The 19,611-nt window shown below is 37.6% G+C and overlaps 1 protein-coding gene across 1 annotated transcript in view; it reads right to left on the bottom strand.

Moving 5' to 3' along the window:
• Positions 1 to 3,872: 3,872 nt before the first annotated feature.
• RAD21 (RAD21 homolog (S. pombe)) overlaps positions 3,873 to 19,611 on the bottom strand; it is a 29,794-nt gene continuing 14,055 nt past the window's right edge. The window contains exons 5-14 of the mRNA XM_011941089.1: positions 16,326 to 16,432; positions 15,241 to 15,447; positions 14,627 to 14,752; positions 14,149 to 14,271; positions 12,227 to 12,450; positions 10,567 to 10,726; positions 9,976 to 10,124; positions 8,650 to 8,799; positions 6,785 to 6,868; positions 3,873 to 5,625 (exon numbers count right to left, since the gene is read on the bottom strand). Of these exons, the coding sequence (XP_011796479.1) occupies positions 5,434 to 5,625; positions 6,785 to 6,868; positions 8,650 to 8,799; positions 9,976 to 10,124; positions 10,567 to 10,726; positions 12,227 to 12,450; positions 14,149 to 14,271; positions 14,627 to 14,752; positions 15,241 to 15,447; positions 16,326 to 16,432 (1,522 nt within the window). The 3' untranslated portion in view covers positions 3,873 to 5,433. The remainder of the gene's footprint in view (positions 5,626 to 6,784; positions 6,869 to 8,649; positions 8,800 to 9,975; positions 10,125 to 10,566; positions 10,727 to 12,226; positions 12,451 to 14,148; positions 14,272 to 14,626; positions 14,753 to 15,240; positions 15,448 to 16,325; positions 16,433 to 19,611) is intronic.

The following is a 19,611-nucleotide window of genomic DNA, read 5'->3' as shown; positions in this document are numbered from 1 at the left end:
CAGCCCCTTTTTTGTTTTCTAAGCAAAATAACACACACTTACCAAAGCTTACAGGAACTGTATGTTTAGAAACTGTAAGAATTCATATTCTATTCTTTTTTTTTTTGGAGACAGAGTCTGGCTCTGTCGCCCAGGCTGGAGTGCAGTGGCCGGATCTCAGCTCACTGCAAGCTCCACCTCCCGGGTTCACGCCATTCTCCTGCCTCAGCCTCCGGAGTAGCTGGGACTACAGGTGCCCGCCACCTCGCCCGGCTAGTTTTTTTTGTATTTTTTAGTAGAGACGGGGTTTCACCGTGTTAGCCAGGATGGTCTCGATCTCCTGACCTCGTGATCCACCCGTCTCGGCCTCCCAAAGTGCTGGGATTACAGGCTTGAGCCACCGCGCCCGGCCTCATATTCCATTCTTAAAACCAATTTTCACAGAAATTGACTTCATAGGAGTTATTTTCATCCTTTACCATGGTCATGCTGAAGCCAATAAGACTGATTGCGCCCTAACTCAGAGTCACATACTGGATTAGGTAGTTCTAGAATTATAGACAAGTCTTCCAAAGATCCATAGTCAGCTAGTCAAGAGAAGTGTAGACAGGCGAAGTATGATATATCGTGAAGTTTTATCAGTTATGAATAAAATATCGTGGAAATAGAGAAGATGAATAGTTTCTCTGGGGGAATTGAAAAAAGGTTTACTTCTTTGGAGATGTCCTTTCTTGAACTTACCAAAAACTTATCAAAACTTAACAGCAACTCTGTGTTTTGTTCCCATCAGTACACTTAGTTCTAGTATCATTCCTTGCTCAGAGTAAAGCACTCAGGAAGTATTTTGGTCTGAAAACCAGCTAATATATAGCAGCGACCACTGGCCAGGCACTATGCTAAGTGCTTTCTTTGCATTGTGTTATTTAATCCTCACAGGAGCCTTACGAGCTTCCTCAGGAGAGAACCAAGAGTTAAAGAAGTTAAGATGGTCACCACAGTTTCTAGTTAGAGGCGGACCTAATCCTGAACTCACCTCTCTTGCATTCCAACCCATGTTCTCAACCACTGGACCAAACTCTCGGTCAGTTAGAGAAGCTGTGTTGCTGTTTTGATGATCATTGCTGGTGTGATTACTGGCCACCCATTGGTGCCCTTAACTCATTTTCATAGCACATAGCAGACTGTCACAGTTGGAGTAATTAGAACAGGACCTGAGAACCCCTTTTACCAGATGCCTTCTGGAAATAACAATGTACCAGTTTGCTCAAGTTGGAGAGCTTCATTCTCTCCTTGAATTGCATGAGAATTTCCCCCTGAACAGCTGTTGGCCAATTGAGAGCTAATTAGTCCTACAGCATAAGTAACAGCTGATCATGGAGGGCACTTCCTCCCCCGAGCTGCAGCTCCAGACGCTGACCGAGCATTTGAGATGGCAGCTCCCAGCTAAGGCTGAATTCTGGTATCTGAAAATGATCCGAGAATTGTCTGCTTGAGAACCACTGGAGTGCTTGTTAAAAATGCTGATTCCCTGGCTAAATGTCAAGCCTACAGGTTTACAATCTTCATCTGACTCTTGAGCTAACATCTGAGAATCCCTGCATTGTTTGGCTTTGGAAGATATGAGGAAATGAGACTTTTGTCTTTAGGTTTACATTTTTCAAGTCCTGCTTTTCAGAAGATATTTCCATTAGGTTGGGAATGTTATACAACAGCTGTCACACAAAGTTAGCAGGGCAAACATGAAGCATAAAGTCAGGTGAGGATGCTGCCTGTGGGCCTGGAACATCAAATAGGGCCTTAAAACAATTGGAGAGCATTCTTTACAAGGAAGCAGCCAGCCTGTGGCCTTTGAAGCGGTGACAGCAAAGAGCCCAGAAAGCCTTGCTTCTTTGAGTGGCACAACTTGCTTTCCTTGTGGTCCTCAAAGTCAGCTCAACAGAAGCCACAAACCTGAGGTTTATGAGCTGGATCTGTCTGCCAAGGTGTGTGTGGCCTTCATGGTATTCAAACAGTTTTAAATCATATATCACATTTTAAAATCGGGAGTGAGAAGAATCTGGACCTCTGGCCTTTCCTGAGGCAATGCTCTGTCTCCTTTTCTGAACTAGCGATTAGCAACATTTGAGCAGATGCTGTACTCAGCTCAAGGGGGTCCCTGCCCCATTTCATCCAGTTCAGCACTGTTCCTCCTCACCCTCCACTCCTGTTCACCTGGCTGCTTCACTCATTTCCACGACCTGCCTGGCCACCTGAGCGTTTGCACGCGTGACCTGGAGCACAGCTGGGAGGACAGCACGGTGAATACAGAAAGCCGGGCAGATGGCTCTTAGGGCATAGTCTTGAAATAAAAACCTTCCTGTCCTACCTTTTCCAAAGTCCGTCTGCTGACTTGCCAGTTGACTCTAATGTGTTTAGAGGTAATAGTCCAAATTTTGAGTAACTGGAGCTGTTGAAGTAATCTCTGCAAGTCTTCAATAGTGTGAGCAAAGGAATGGTTATTTGAAAGGTAGGAACACTGAATTACCAGGTCGAGAGGACATGGAAGGTGAAGGAGCCACTCACCAAAGATGAAGCATTAGGAAGGTCTAAAGTAGTAAAGTAGAATTAATTCAGTTTTAGAGAAATTAAAGTGTATGTGGTTCCTGCAAGTAGAGATGTTCACCTCACGACGTACTCTAGAATTAGAAGTTTACAACCTATGTGCACCTAAGCGGCATGCGCCTAAGCAGCCTGAATGAAAGCCACTTGTTATCTTCATCATACAAATGTTAGTTGTTTTCCAAACTGCTTTTAATTAGCTCATATGGTTTTCACAACTCTTGGAAATCGGTGGGACTTGACTTTCATTTTTAGACCCAGATACAGAATGAAGCATCTGAAGTTTCAGGTTCTATAATCAAATTAGGATTATAACCTGGGGCCTACGCCTCTGGCCCATTGCTCTTTCCACTATACCACTCTGGTAACTCCAAGTTTCAGGACAGTCATGAGACTGGATTCCACTGTCTACACCTAAGCCTTTGAATTCCAAGTCAAACACTCATAGTTCTGCTCTAAACATCATTTCACTTTACTATGCGAAGCCATCTTTTACATTTTAGCAAAAGCTTTTTATCATCTGAGAATCTTTTCTTTCTGAACTTCCCCCAGGTACTGTGGCATGCTGTATTCTAGGCTCTCAGCACTTTCACATTAATCATAACTCTTTACTAGAGGTATCTATGGCAGTGAGCCCCAAATTCAAGCTGCTTTGGGTTTCAGGATAATTGGTGCTTAGTCAAATCTGATTTTTTTCTATTAAAAACAGCAACATATTTACACTCCAATCGGGGTTTAAACCATAAAATCTCAGTGCTTTAAAGCTCACAGTGGGGACTGGGGGGGCAGGGGCAGCAGGACTAGTCAGAGGCTAGAATCTAAAAGTGGGTACATGTCAGGTTACTGAATGTCCTGGTTTTCAGTTAGGCTTCTGAGACTGCCCTAGGGTATTTCTAGCACCTGCCTACCCACCTAGCTTGTTTGGAGCACCAAGGATGTACACCCACAGCATGTCAGTTTGTATGTACTTAGCAGTTACAGAGATATATTTATGTCCCAAAGCTTCCTCTGTACCAGCCATTTGCTGGTTTCATTTTTATTCTTAATACCTTCACACATAACACTTATACATTTATTAAAATTTCAGATCACACAGTTCTGTTAACAAAGAAGGTTGGAGACAAGCTAGTCTGTCTTCCATTTGTAGTCTAAGACCTCTTTTGAAAAATTCATTTGGTTTATATGGACAACTATTCTAGCTAAAGCAAATAAATGAGGTGTTGGGCTATAGTAACTTTTTCAGCCAACTTTCCCTTGGGGACCACCACCAACTGAATAACAAATACTCAAAAAAGTACAGCTTATAACACAACTTTTATTAGAAAAGTTATACATAACATAGCATCAACTATTTTCAAGAACAATATTAAACCCGATAAGCAACAAAAATCAGACTAACAAAATGTGTAACAAGAAACTAATGACCTTTCTAAAATCAAACATTCAATTATCTACAATGTCTTTTTACAAACGGGGAAAACTCTTGGTTTACAGGCACGTCATATTGAATATAAAGCTGCAAAAGCAATTTTATACAATTACCACTCTCAAGAAACTGAATCATTAAAACAGTAATTACGAGTTCACAAATTTAAAACATTTCACATAATTTTAAATTATTGGGTATACACTGAAGTCTGAGTTTCAAAAGTGATGTTTTTGCCACAAAAGTTCCAACACTTAAGCTGTAACTTTCAGTGTTAACTTTGCCCTAAAAAGTTAAGACATATTCTGATAATCATAATAGTCACATGATTTCTGATGCTATCTGGTCTGTTAATAATAAAGTCTTTATTTGGATGTATTTTTCTTCACTTAAATTACAGGAAACTGGATATAAGATTTTGTTGCAATGCTATTAAAGTTCCAAACACAGGAGTGTGCAGCACTGGAAAAGGAGATCAGTACTAAAACTTATAATAAATACCAGAGAAGCCATTAGTTTTTACAGCATTGTCTGCTTAAAAGCTAAGTTGACCAGGTGCATAATTTCCCATCAGTCTGTCCTTGTAGTAGGCAGGGCAATTTCTGTTTTCATGATCTGAATACTCAAATATATCCAAACATCTTTTAAAAACTTTGATTTATAGCTCCTAGAAAGTTATGTTTTTTAATAGTCACTCTACTCTAATCAGGCCTAGCTTTGCTCATTTTGGAGCCTCACTAAAGTAACAGATTTCAGGATAGCCAGGTTCATCAGAAAGACTCAAATGGAATGATTTACAAAATAGAACACTTAAACCAAGTCAGTCCTATCTTTTTGTAGCTGAAGGTTATCAGTCACAACACAATTTCACGTACACCTCTGCTCATTAGGGAATTACACTTAAAACGAATCTCAAGAGGGCGACCTTTGTTGTTTCAGATACCATCCCTAAGGAGAGTGGTTAACAGGAAGATTGCCAGTGTTACTGATGGAAAGGCGTTGTTTTTTTTTTTCTTGTCAAAGACTCACACCATAGTTTTAAATTAAACTGTCAGGCATTTTCCCAGACAGGTTTTCCTTTTCAATGCAGTAATGAAGACCTAAGATAAAAATCATGACTTTTGACTGCCGCTGAACATTATTACATGCACCAATATTGCACACATCTATTCTGAACTGTTAAAATCATCTTCTGAGTCCCTGGGGTGCAGTTTTCTCCATCAGAACACAAACACAACCCATCTAATCAGTTTCCCTCAAAGATGAAATTGACAAATTTAACGTACTGGAAAAAAATGAAGAAAGAAAAAGGCAAAGACTTTGTACAGACAAAAATCTAAGTTTTTCTCAAAGGGTTCTGTGTCCCCTACACATGGGGGCAATTCGTAAGCACTAGTGAATCAAACACTAGCTATAATGTTTCTAGCTCCTCATATAATATGGAACCTTGGTCCAGGTGTTGCAACGATGTCACTGTACGGTTCTTCCTGTGTCAGCTCAATAGCTTGCTGCTTTTTAAGAACCAAGAAGCTGTAGAACTTTGCGGCAGCTTGTTTTCTGTTCGTGTTTCGACATAACTCAAGCAAACTGATAGATTCAGCTCCAGTTTTAGCAAGAGCACGCTGAAATAAAACCAAAAAGGGTAACTTAAAGTAACCTGTAAAATAAAGTAGTAATTCAGTGAGGATGCTGACAGTTTGAATATCTGTCCCCTCCAAATCTCATGCTGAAACGTGATTCCCCAGTGTTAGAGATGGAGCCTAGTGAGGTGTTTGTGTCACGGGGTGGGGGTGGGGATGGGGGTGGTGGTGGATCCCTTATGAATGGTTCCCCGCAGCAATCAGTGAATTTTTGCTCATTAGTTAACAAGAGAGCTGGTTGTTTAAAAGAGCCTAGCCATCTCTCTCGCCATGTGACACACCTGCTCCCCCTCTGCCTTCCACCGTGACTACAAGCTTTCTGAGGCCTCACCAGAAGCAGATGCTGGTGCTTTGCTTCTTGTACAGTCTGCAGAACTGTGAGCCAAATAAACTCCATTTCTTTATAAATTACCCAGACTCAGGTATTCCTTTAGAGCAACACAAAACAGACTAACACAGATGCTAATTTTGGTTACTGGAAAAAACAAACTATATATTCTGCTCAGGACAAAGACTGCACTTTTTAAAACAGTATATGATTCTCATGTTAATCAAGAGGGTAAAAGGCCAAAGTATGTTATGGTACATCTAAAATCTAAATAAGAAAGTCCAAGAAACCAGCAAAATTGTTCTGACATGTATTATTAAAGTAATCAATTTATTTAGACAGCTAATGTAATATAATAGTAAAATCTAGCACTTACAGTTTTTAAAGTAAAAAAAAAATTAAATGTCACTGTCCTGTTTTAAGAAACCTTGAGCAACTTGCTTGGCATTCTGCAGATGTTCAAGGTATCTTGTCTGTGTCTAGGACATTAAAGCACAAGGAAAAGTGACATCTGATGTTACACAATGACCCAATAAATGTAATGATCCATCACATTAAATTTACTCAACGAAAAACAAGAAAGTGCAGGCATACAAAGGAGTTGTGTAATATGTCACCATGGTTCTGCTTTTCAGGCTTACTCTTGGCCTAACAGTTTATGTATTTAATTAAAACATTTAAAAATAATGTAGTTTTGGGAAGAGTTTCACAAAAGTATGCTTTCTGTTTCCAGCATGTAACTTTTTTTTGGGGGGGGAACAATGCCAAAACCCTTTGATAAAGCATTTTCCTCTAAGACAACAGTAGCAATACCTGAAGACCATGAAGCATCTGCTGAGTCCTTTTGTTCCATCTTCTTTCTTCCTGATCTTGATCACCCCCTGATGCATCTTCATCCTGAATGAAAATGACCCCCAAAAAGCTGACAAAACAAGTCCAATGCAAAATGAAGTACTTCTACATCTCCTAAAAGCTCCTCAATTACCTTGAGATTGTGTATTTTGAACTAACAGGAAACTGTACTTAATGCTGCTGAGCAATCACTTAGCATCTAGAGTATAAACTGAAGAGTTTTTCTTAAATTACAAGGCAAAGTCCTCTGTTTATATGCAAGCAAACATTTGGCAAGGATGCTGTCTACACACACTATGTGGTCTGTGGACGCTGCTGATCATGGAGCTTTTGGTTACTGGCCCCTCTTCAAGAACTTAATGATAAAAATCAACTGTACCACTAAATATAATGTCTATTTCAACTAAATATACATACACAAATATTGCAACATGATTTTCCAAATGACTTACGTTCTGGCAGACTCCTAATCTCATTGTGGAGCAGTACCAAAGAGCCTGCAGACTAGCTAAGTTGAGGATTTATTATTGGTCTACATGGCGTTTTAAAATGAATGGGCTATAACCCTTATTATATATTTCACTTGAGCAACATAGTTCTCAGCCACGTGCTGCCTAAATGACTTTTAAAGTCCAAGGTGGGTGCAAGGCAGCAGTTGTGATGTTCCCAGGCTATGCTGAAACTATATACAGAAACCACAAGTATTTTAATACTTATTCACAACTAAGTCTGAGATAATGGCATACCCTCACACATAGGAATAGCTCTGAAGCTAATTTTGGTTGTAAAATAAGGTATTCATATTGAAGATATGCACTATTATTAGAATTAAGAACAGATGTTAATGAAAATTTATCCAATCCATAACCTTTTTTGGTCCTGAAGAAATTTAAACAGCTTCAATGCTACCTAAAGGACACCTTATTTTAAATTAAAAGGTTTAAGTAACATATCTGACAGAATATCAAACAGAAGAATAAATTCCAAGTCTTAACAACCTCAATGATCCAGAAATAAGGAAGAAGAAAGGAGGAGGAGGAGGAGGGAGGGAAGGAGGAAGGAAGGAAGGAAGGAAGGAAGGGAGGAAAGGAAGGAAGGAAGGAAGGAAGGAAGGAAGGGAGGGAGGAGGGAGGAAGGAAGGAAGGAAAGGAAGAGGGAGGGAAGAAGGGAGGAGGGAGGAGGGAGGGAGGGAGGAAGGGAGGAGGAGGAGGAGGAGGAGGAGAAGGAGAAGGAGAAGAAGGAGAAGGAGAAGGAGAAGAAGGAGGACCTTCAACAGCATAAACACGCCCCAGGAAAAAGAAATTGATTCCTAAAACACCTCTTACTTTGTCAAAACAAAGTCATTCAAGCCTTCACTCAGTCTAGGTTTTTAGCAAAGTTATGCTTTACCCTGGGGTCCAACTAAAGGAAAAACAAAAAACAAAACCCAGACAAGTGCAAAATGTATGCTTATCTGATTTCCAGGCCACCACAGATACAGAAGAGGTTATAGCAGAAGTAGATAACAGCAGTTAAGAATCGACCACTGACCACAAGACAGTAAAAGCAGCTACAAGCAGTCTAGAAGTCAGGCAAGAAATCAGCGTAAGGGCAATTCCATGTCCTTCAAAAGCCCACAAGGGAGCCAATGAGTTACAGCACAGCATAAAATTTGATGTTCCTAACGATGATTGACACCACTACGAATTTGGTAAAATTTTGCTTATATTCTTTTTTTAATATAACTCTGATGCTCAACATCAATTAAGTTAGCCCCAATATGAAAAACAAAACAGCTGGTTGGAGGTTTTTGCTAAATCTGGAATGAAAATTATTAATTAGTTCACCTCTTCCTCTTCATCATCTTCTTTTTCCTTCTCTTTCTCCTTCTCTTTTTCTGGCAGAAGTTCTAACTCTGGTATTAGCTGACAGATATTTGGAGGTTCTTCTGGGGGAAGCTCTACAGGTGGTATTTCCATCTGCTCTACCTGCTGAGGCTTAAAGCAATACAAATAAGACAATTTAAGACGTATGTTTTTAAAGTAGCTTATTTTAAATATGCAAATACACAGTGGCTGAAGTTTTTGAGCCGAAAATACTGAGATTATATCTCCATACTTCCCCACAAGCGAAATTTATTATAGTATGTATCTTTTTTTATTTTTTATAAAACTACATCGAAGTAGCTTACAAAAGAAACTGACCGTTACCTTAAACCATGTTTCATTTTCATACTTACTTTTTAGGAGTCAAATGCTTTTTAACTACTAAAGCTTCTGTAAGGTTATTATATTGTAACTTAAAAATCACAAGCTTTCACTCTGAGAGTCTTGAATGTCTCACGGCAGCAAATAATAGGAGTGAGGACACTGCTTTTCTGGGTCCACTTCCTATATTTATTTTCTCTCAGGCTTAATATAAAGAGTTAAGAACATTAAAACCAAAGTCTTTAAGAAACCAAAGAATTACCAGAAGGAGGGTGGTTATGAAAGTCACCTACTCATCACTGTGTTCCTAGTCCTGAGCTCATACAGAAAAATGCTCTTATTGACAACTGTCACCACCAGAGGGCACAGAAAACTAGTTCTTAAAATTGGCAGAGTATTCTTGATGGAGGCTGAACAAGAAGCCTGAAGTTATCAAAAAGCCTCCCTTTGCTCAAATTCATTTATTCTATAGACTTAAGATTGAAAGCCCTAAACCAAACCCTACTATTTCCTCGTTCATAATTGCTTAGCTTTCCTATCCTAGCTGAACTTAATGGTAGTCAAAGTTTGAATGAAGCAGACAGATAATGCTTTACATTTTCTCAGGTATTTGACAAGTTTATTCTGATTACTTAATAAGATGACCTAAAACTGCCTAGTACTGAAGGTATGCAGGAATGTTTCCCAAATAATAAATCAGAACCAACTTCAGAGTCAAGGATGCTCACTTTGGAGCACTCTAAAGCAATACTATTCAAAAAGAGTCAGAAAGACTGCAGAGACTCCCAGAACATATTCTCCCATTAGGAGTGGACTGTCTACATCCTGTTGCTCTTCTTCCTCGGGACTCATTCCTTACCATTTTCTGTCAAAACCAAGATACTTTAAAAGGCCTCCCTAAATACCACTTGCTACTAACTGTATGAATACCTTCAAATGACTTAATGGATAGATCTGCTTACTTACAGGTATCACAGGCTCTGGGTCAATTTGTCCAGCTTTTCGCTTAACTCCCTGAGGCGGTGGTGGAGGCATAGCTGACTCGTCTATGTTTGTTCTGCTGGCCTCCATTACTGACTCCTGGAGGCGGCTTGGCTCTTCTATAATGGGCTCATCTGCAATTGGTCATATGAAGAGAAAACATAGGTCATACAGTTTTGAACATTATAGAACCATTTATTTTTTAAACTAGTACACTAAGACATATGTAATGTTTTTGTTAATGAAGAAGGCCAGATAAAATTTTAGTTCCATAAAGGTTTAGTCAATTTTTAGCAATATACGTAAAGGGGATCTTAAAAGGACAAGTCCTACCCCCAGTACAATGTAGGACAATTCTTTAGCAGACTATCTCCCCTGCCAGTTCTGAACCTTAAACCTCTGGAAAGACAGGAAGCTTCATACTTAAATAAGGCAATCAGGTCCAACGCATTTCCCTGCCCAAACATTTGAGCATATCTTTGATTCCTCATTTCTTTCAGTCTGACAGTTTAAAGGTAAATTTTAAGCCAAATACTCATGTGAACTTCATCAAGGAACTATTCCAACAGAACAAACCGATAACATCACGCTGCTGATGCTGCTGTTGCTGGTCCTCTCTAGGAACCTCTGGATTTTCAAATTCTTTGAGGAATTCATCCAAATTATCTGCCTCTCCTCCTTTCCTCCTTTTCCTAAGGTCTTCTGGTACAAGCGGTGTAAGACAGCGTGTAAAGAGCTATAGGAAAAAAAAGAAAAATTTCAATGATAAAATAAATCTAAAGTCACCACTGATTTATATCTTCCAAAAGTATATTCTAAGTGTATAATTTAGCATAGCTTTTATCATATTCACACTTTATTCCATCTGAAAATGATTTTAAATGAGTTTTCAAATTATAACTGCAGACATTTTAGATAAACTAAAAAAATTGTATCCATTATCTCACAACCTTAAGGGATTTTCCATTTATCTGCCTGCAGTTTATTTTTATATTCATCAACTAAAACTCATCCTAACTGGTCTCATACCAAACAGCTTTAAATTGTGTTTTCTTCACTTACATGGTAACCTTATTAGCTATCATTTAAACTACTTTTTATTTTTATTTTTTGAGTCGGAGTCTCAGTCTGTTGCCCAGGCTGAAGTGCAGTGGCACAATCTCAGCTCACTGCAACCTCTGCCCCCCGGGTTCAAGTGATTCTTGTGCCTCAGCCTCCTGTGTAGATGGGATTACAGTGTACCACCACACATGGCTAATTTTTATATTTTTAGTACAGATGGGATTTCACCATGTTGGCCAGGCTGGTCTCTAACTCCTGACCTGAAGTGATCCACTTGCCCCAGCCTCCCAAAGTGCTGGGATTACAGATATGAGCCACTGCTCCCAGTCTCATTTAAACTACTTTTAATGATTATATATTTCATTTTGAACCATTCCTCTACTCTTAAAATGTCAGGCTTCTCTCTTTTTAAAACTGTGAACAAGAATGTAATCAACATTAACAGAGGTAGCTTTTCCATACTTTGAATTACTTCCTTAGGAAAAATTTCTAATAATGAAATTACTGAGTCAAAGAATAAACAGTTTAACGACCTTCTTAAAAATAATTATTTGACAGTGCTTACAATAAAGAGCACAACTTTGTTGCTCTTGGATACTTTAAATTTAGAATATATTACTATATTCTAAATACACAGTAAAATCAATAGGTTCTGTGCATATCTCAACTTCAGACAGAATAGTAGCCTAACAGCACTGCTTCATTCACCAGTACCTGTGAATCTTATTTTGGAATATTGTGGAATGTAAGCAGAAAAGAGCCTATAAATGGAAAAACAAACAAAAAAACCAAAATACTTCCTGAAGCCAGAATTCTTTACCATGGAAAAAGCAGAACCACTCATGTTTTATTCAGAAAACATTTCAAGAATTCAGATGTAAAAAAAACTAAGACGATATAACTAATAGTTTATTACAGAGAGAAGTATTATTAAACATGTCAGTGGCTTTTTAAAATAAGGAAAATTCATTTTACATCTTTTAGAAATGCAGGTGTCACTTATCCATGTATTTCAAATGAAGTTATGCCCAGTACACTGTGATTTAAGGCAGAAAAAAGAAAACGTGCCATACGGTTGCAAAATACTTGATCAAAAATGATTCAAAGGTTTTAGAATCTTTTTTTTTAGATACTCAGAATGTATATGAAGTAAAAATTCTGCAAACTGTATTACCTTCAGTAGTCTGTTATTCCACAAAGGCTGAGCAGGTAAAGAAAACAATTTTTCTACTCCTCCTGTCTCTTTCCACATCATCAATTTCTTGGTGGGCGGTGCCAGATCCAGAGTAGTAACAATATCAGAATAATCACTAAGTTGTGCTCTAATTGTCTTGCTATCCAACTCTTTGACACTGTCAACAATGAGCTTCCTCTTCCTCTTGGCTTTTGTTTCTTTAACTGGAATGATAATAAAAAATAAGATCATTTTCCTGAGAGGCCAGCATGGAACACACAGTTACAAGATCTGGACTGACTATATTCCCCTGCTTTTCTACACACAGACTTTAGCAGAAAAGTTAAACTTCATAAGTATAGAATGTTTTAACTGATGTTTTCCAACCATCATTTAGAATAGAGGCTGGAACACAATAGGCATCCAACAAAAATTTGCTGAGTAAGTATAGACTTTTAGCAGAAAATAAGTAAAATGATGTAAGGTCCAATACATTCTTGCCTATGTAGTTTTATACCGCAAACAATGAACATATCATACCCTTCAGAGTTGGGCTCATTTTCTCATTTGAAACAGGGCCCATCACTCAAACTCACAGACTGAGTTTTCTTTAATGATTGCAAATACTATTATTTTTATTAGAAAAGTTGTAATTCATATATGGCAGTTGTGGAAGCTGCTTGATAGAATGAAACAAGCCCAAGCCCAGTCAGATAGACCTGTAACTCCATCCTAGACATTTTAAAAGAGTCCTTTCTAGTCCTTAAAACTTATAAGTAGGTGGTATTGTCTCTTTTTTAAAATGCAGAAAAGCTCATGGGGTTAAATAAAATCCTCAAAATTTCACCCTGTCGGACATACCCCAAAGGTTTTTGGATCAACACTTAAAATATATATATATACACAAAAAGATGTTACACACAGTGAGAGTCTCTTCTCTAATCTCACTATCTAATAAAGTATATATTTTACTTAATTGTCCATTTTCCTCATCAATGGGAAACCCAAAAGGGTAATCTTGTTCTACTTAAAGGTAAAAACTATGTCTAAATTACACTGTAATCGATTTCAAGTATTCTATCCTACTGTCCTCATAAACCACCTAGAAACTGTTAAGTTTTATATCCCCATTATCTCAAATTGTCTGTCATTTAGAAGCAGCCCTCCTCAAATTATGTGTCTTGCAATGTTACTTAAAAAAACTACAAGAAAAAGATTACTTATTCTAGAATTTTTGACGTTTCCAGTTTTTAAATTTAAAAAGATTTTTTTCAGAACGTGTGGAAAAAGGCAAATTCTGAGAGCACATAAAATTAAAAAAAAAAAAAAATTTCTCTTTGAAGAGACAGGTCTTACTATATTTACTGCCCAGGCTGGTCTCAAACTCCTGGCCTCACGTGGTTTTCCTGGTTGGGCCTCCCAAAGTACTGAATTACAAGTGGGAGCCACCACACCAGCCTCCAGTTTTGTTTTTTTTAAAAGAATACTTTTAGTTTTTTTCCAGCTTGTAGCCCAACTATACAGCATTCAGAATTGTAATTTATTGAAAAATGCTTTCCAATGTTTTCTAGTTGTTACACATGTGAGCTGCTAACATTCTGGGAACCCCAGGAGACTAAGATACGCATTATCAGAAAGCTTGTTCTATACTTTTATATTTCACAGCAACTTGCACAGACATTCTACAAAATACTCAAAATTATAATTGGATAGAAGAAAGACTATGACAGATGACTGTGACATAAAAGCAAGAAGCCTAGTTAACGAAAGCAACAGCAGCAGATCAGTAGACAGGCAAAAAACCAGAAAAAAGCAAGAAGCCTAGTTATCTAAAACAACAGTAGCAGACCAGTAGACAGGCAAAAACCAGAAGTAAGACCTCATGTTGTATGCTGTATAAATCTAAGGGTTCATATGCTCACCAGTTATATCAATAGGTTCCAATGCAAATGCTTCTTCCTCATTTGGAACAAGTGTTGTTTGATCAGTCATGGTTGGCATTGGTTCAACGGGATCCACTGAATCAGGACTATCAGGCCCACCCACTGTCAAAAAAAAAAAAAAAACACAGTCACAAAAAGCTTTGGTATGTTATATCCTACAAATGGTGGGAGAAAAAACTCTTCATGAAATAGAAAGAAATCCTATTATTACTAAAAAAAAAATATTTTTCTAGTTAATAGGAAAGCCCCACCAGACTTGTAACTCAATTGGCCAAAAAATGGGGAGGGGCGCAAGATTAAACACAGAATCAGAACCACTAATCAATCATAAGCACTGTACTTAAAGATATTTGTAATTCATCAAAAACTACAACTTCTAGTTTGTCATCTTCTATGGTAAGTATCTTTCTGGATGCCATACAATCATCCCTAGAATCACTAAACATGAAACGCTTACTTGATACATTATCATCCTCATCCATATCGTCATGTGCAGGTTGCTCTGGCAACATCACCCCTGCCTCAGAGAGGGCAGGGGGGTCATCAAAGATACCGCCATCATTATTACTAATAAGTTTGTCATCTGAAATAAGGAATGTAAGTTAGTTATAATTTCTAGAAGAAATGCCAAAACCACAATAGCCAATCAATGGAAAAACAAAATTACGTTAAAAGGGATAAAATTTAAACATATATTCAATTTTTATCTGTTTCTCCTCCAGGTAGTTTATAAAAGTATAAAACACTTAGTATATAAAAAAATTCTCATTTTTCATTTGTATTTTCTAGTTAATTTATCTATTTTAAAAAATATTTACTTAACACAGCTATCAAACACAAACAGAACAGTTTTAAGTACTAATACAATTTAGCATTCTGATAAGCATATTTAAGTTTTGTTATAATATTTTAAGAGGCTAATTTTACCAAAATGTCTTACTGAACCAACTGATCACAATTCACTCATACATATCTAAAAGCTGTTCAAGACTCAGAATTAGCAACTGCTTCCAAAACTTTACAATAAAGAAATTCTGCTTATGTTCGAGTAACCATCATTTTTTCACATACCTAATATTCCACCATCATTTCCTTCTCCAAAATTATCATCCTTATATTGGTCTTCATATTCTAAATGGTTAATTTTCTCATTCAGATTGCTGGTGCTCTGTTCAGACTCTAATAGGAGGTTAGAAGTAGTAGTGCTTACTAACATGTCGTCATCCTCAAAAGCACTGCCTTCTCTCATTATCTCACGATCATCCATTCCAAAATCACCTAAACAAATTTTGTCATTAGTTTAGAAAGATTAGAAATAGCACTGTGATAAAAGAAAACAGCTAATGATTTATTATAATTATGTCACATTTGCTTACTGAAGTCTTATCTTCAAATGTTAAAATATCTAGTTTAAACTTTAAATCTTAGCATCTGAATTTTTTAAAATGACTCAGTTACACACAGCTACAATACTTGGGCATGACTAACAAATTCAACCTTAGATCTGGATTTAAATGATCCTAAAATATGTTAAACTCTAAATATGTACATATGTTAAGTTACATTAACAGTCACAGCTTAAATTTTCTTGTTATAATGTGTTTCATCAAGAAAATAATCTGGTTCTGGGTACAGTGGCATGTGCCTGCAGTCCCAGCTACTTGAGGCTGAGGTGGGAGGATCACTTGAATCCAAGAGTTCGAGGCTGTAGTGTACTATAATCCTGCCTGTGAAGAGCCACTGCACTCCAGCCTGGATAACACAGCACAGACCCCGTCTTTTAAAAAAGAATATGACTTGCTACTAGTTTTGAATACCTGTTTTTGAATAGCAAGTATAATAGGGAAACCAACCGTTCCAAAATGGTTGGTTTAAACATGATCACTACTTCAATACTGGGACTCCTCGCAGAAATCAATATACAGGTTCTATGATTGTATATATGGAGAGGAGTAGGTAAACAATTAGCTCTAAATATGAAAATAATGCTTAATATACTGGTAAGAAAGCCAAATTCTTTTCTTGATGAAAATGCATTACATGAAATTTTAAGTCTTTCTGTCAATGTGAATATAGTCTGATTTTCTTCTGAAATTGCTATTAGTGGCACAATATAACATTATAAACTAATGGCTAGTAATTTGTTTCTCTTTTACCAAAATCATTTTCTTGTAAAATGCTGATGTTCCCAACTTCTTCTCTCATGGTTATCTCTTCCACTCTACTCTGATTCAAGCTGAACTGCTGGGCCACATCGATGTCACTTTAAAAGAAGGTCAAATACATTTTAGTCTCAAGTCTCACTGTGTTTATAAGAAAAAAAAATCCCAATTCTCTCTATAAGAAAAATTAAAAAAAAAAATATATATATATATATACACACAACCCACCAAGTTTTAGAAGCCTTAATATTTAATACCTTCATACATCCCAGTGTAATCCAAGAATGCAAGTGATTTGGAAATTAACTTGTATTTAAATTTGAAAAGCATCAAAAATCAGCAAATACAACGTAATATGCAGAAGTCACTAAAACAAGTATAGAGGAAAAAATTAGAAATGATGGGCTAGACTGGCATGGGTTTTCATTAGGACCCTGCAACTTACAGGCGGTGTAAACTCTAAAGTTCCCTGACTTCCCTGAGACTCAGTTTCTTCCTCTAATAAAGAATCATCTCTCATATAGTTTAAAAATACTAAAAAATAAAAAGTGTACAATGCTAAACACCAATCTAAACACTATCAGCCATATCCAGAACATTAATACCTCAAAACAACTGACCAAGTCTGTACAAAAAAATAGACAGCAAGGAAAAAAAATAGGAGGGAGGCAAAGCTGTAATAGATTCTTAGGAGACCCATAAGCTATATCAACCAGAAGCAGTTTGTAGACTTTGTTTAGCCTCAACTCAAACTGGAAAGAGGAAAAAAAAAAAAAAGCCAACATGTCAATTGGAGACAGTTGAATGCTGACTGGATATCATATAGGCATACCTTGTTTTACTGCACTTTTTTTTACTGAATTTCGCAGATGCTGAGTTCTTAACAAACCAAAGGTTTGTGGTAACACTGCCTCGAGCAAGTCTATTGGTGCCATTTTCCAACAGCACAAGCTTACTTCATGTCTCTGTCATATTTGGTAATTCTCATGCTATTTAAAAACTTTTCATTATTATATCTGTTATGGTGATCTTGATTAATGATCTTTTAAATTTTTTTGCTTATTTTTTAGTAGAGATGGGGGGGCAGGATCTCACTATACTGCCCAGGCTAGTCTCAAACTCCTGGCCTCAAGTGATTCTCCCACCTTAGCCTCCCAAAGCACTGGGATCACAGGTGTGAGCCACCACACCCGGCCCAGTGATCTTTGATGCTACTATTTTAATTATTTTGGGTGCCACAAAGGATGCCCAAATAATTTGGCAAACTTAAGAAATGTTCTGTGTGTTCTGACTGCTCCTGCCCTTCCGCTCACCCTGCCCCCTGCAATGTTTCTCCCTCTTCTTGGGCCTCCCTGTTCCTTGAGACACAACAAATTGAAATAAGGCCAATTAATAGCCCTACAATGGCTATCATTTGTTCAAGTAAAACGAAGAGTCACACGTATCTCACTTTAAATCAAAAGCTAGAAATAACTAAGCTTGGTGAAGAAGTCATGTCTAAAGCTGATTTAGGCTAAAAGCTAGGCCTCTTGCACCAAACAGCCAAGTTGTGAATGCAAAGGAAAAGTTCTTGAAGGAAATTAAAAATACTACTCAAGTGAACATGAATAAGAAAACAAAACTACCTTATTGTTCATACGGAGAAAGTTTCAGTGGAATAGACAGAAAGTTTGGAAGAAATTAATTTTAACCCTGATGCATGACTTTGAGGGGTTCAAGACTTCAGTGGAGGCAGTAACTACAGATACGGCGGAAAAAGCAAGAGAACTAGACTTAGAAGTGGAGCCTGGGCCGCACGCGGTGGCTCAAGCCTGTAATCCCAGCACTTTGGGAGGCCAAGACGGGCGGATCACAAGGTCAGGAGATCCAGACCATCCTGGCTAACGCGGTGAAACCCCGTCTCTACTAAAAAATACAAAAAACTAGCCGGGCGAGGTGGCGGGCGCCTGTAGTCCCAGCTACTCAGGAGGCTGAGGCAGGAGAATGGCATAAACCGGGAGGCGGAGCTTGCAGTGAGCTGAGCTCCGGCCACTGCACTCCAGCCTGGGCGACAGAGTGAGACTCTGTCTAAAAAAAAAAAAAAGAAGTGGAGCCTGAAGGTGTAACTAAATTGATGCAATCTTGGAATAAAACTTTAACAAATGAGGAGTTAATTCTTATGGATGAGCAAAGAAAGTGGTTTGAGATGGATTCTACTCTTAGTGAAGAAGATACTGTGAATATTGCTGAAACAACTACAAAGGGTTTAGAATATTTCATAAACTTGGTTGATAAAGCAGTGAGTGGTAGGGTTTCAGATGATTGGCTCCAATTTTGAAAGAAGTTCTATTGGGGTAAAATGTTATCGAGTAGCATTATATGCTACAAAGAAATCTCCCACGGAAGGGTCAATCGATGCAGCACACTTCACTGTTGTCTTATTTTAAGAAATCGCCGCAGTTACCTCAAACTTCAGCAACCACCACCCATTTCAGTCAGCAGCCATCAACATGGAGGCAAATCCTCCACCAGCAAAAGAACTGCAACTTGCTGAAGGCTGAGATGATCACTAGCATTTTTTTTGCAGTGAAGTATTTTTAAGATATGCCCACTGCTTTTTTAAACATAATGCTATTACTGCACACTTAATAGACTATAGAGTACAGTGTGAACATAACTTTTATAGGCACCGTGAAACCCCAAAACTTGTTAACTTGCTTTACTGCAGTGGAACGAAACCTACAGTATCTCCAAGGTATGTCTATAATAAGGAATTACTGATAATTTTTTTAAAGGTGTGATGTGTTATGGAGGCTTTAAAAATTCTTTTACCTCTATGAGACAAATATCGAACTATTTACAGATGAAATAAGATTATCTGTTACTTAATTTAAAATAATCTAGTGGGGGCTGTGAGGTAAGCTGGGGGAAAAATAGATGTGATAAGACTGGCAATATACTTGTAATTTAAAAAGCTGAATAACTGACATATATGGTTCATAATCCTAATTTCTCTAGTTATTAGTTATGTTTAAAAATTTCCACAATAAAAAATTTTCAAATACAATATCAAAAGGAGAGAAAAAAGTTAAACAGCTAGATACAGCCTAGAACTAATCAATACACATGCAATAACAAAATAGGTCATGAACTTACTCTAATTAGAAGCCACAGATCATTTCAAAAAGCAGAGAAATTTGTAATGGTGTAGAGTGGCTTGGTTGTCAGTTATGCTACTAAGTCCCTTGGAAAACTATAGTCACGTTCCAACATCATGGCATGATAGCTGGATGGTAAGGGC

Source organism: Colobus angolensis, unplaced genomic scaffold, assembly GCF_000951035.1.
Source record: "Colobus angolensis palliatus isolate OR3802 unplaced genomic scaffold, Cang.pa_1.0 Scaffold198, whole genome shotgun sequence".
Classification (NCBI taxonomy): domain Eukaryota; kingdom Metazoa; phylum Chordata; class Mammalia; order Primates; family Cercopithecidae; genus Colobus; species Colobus angolensis.
Note: the sequence above shows the minus strand (reverse complement) of the source record. Positions and strands in the feature narration are given on the sequence as shown.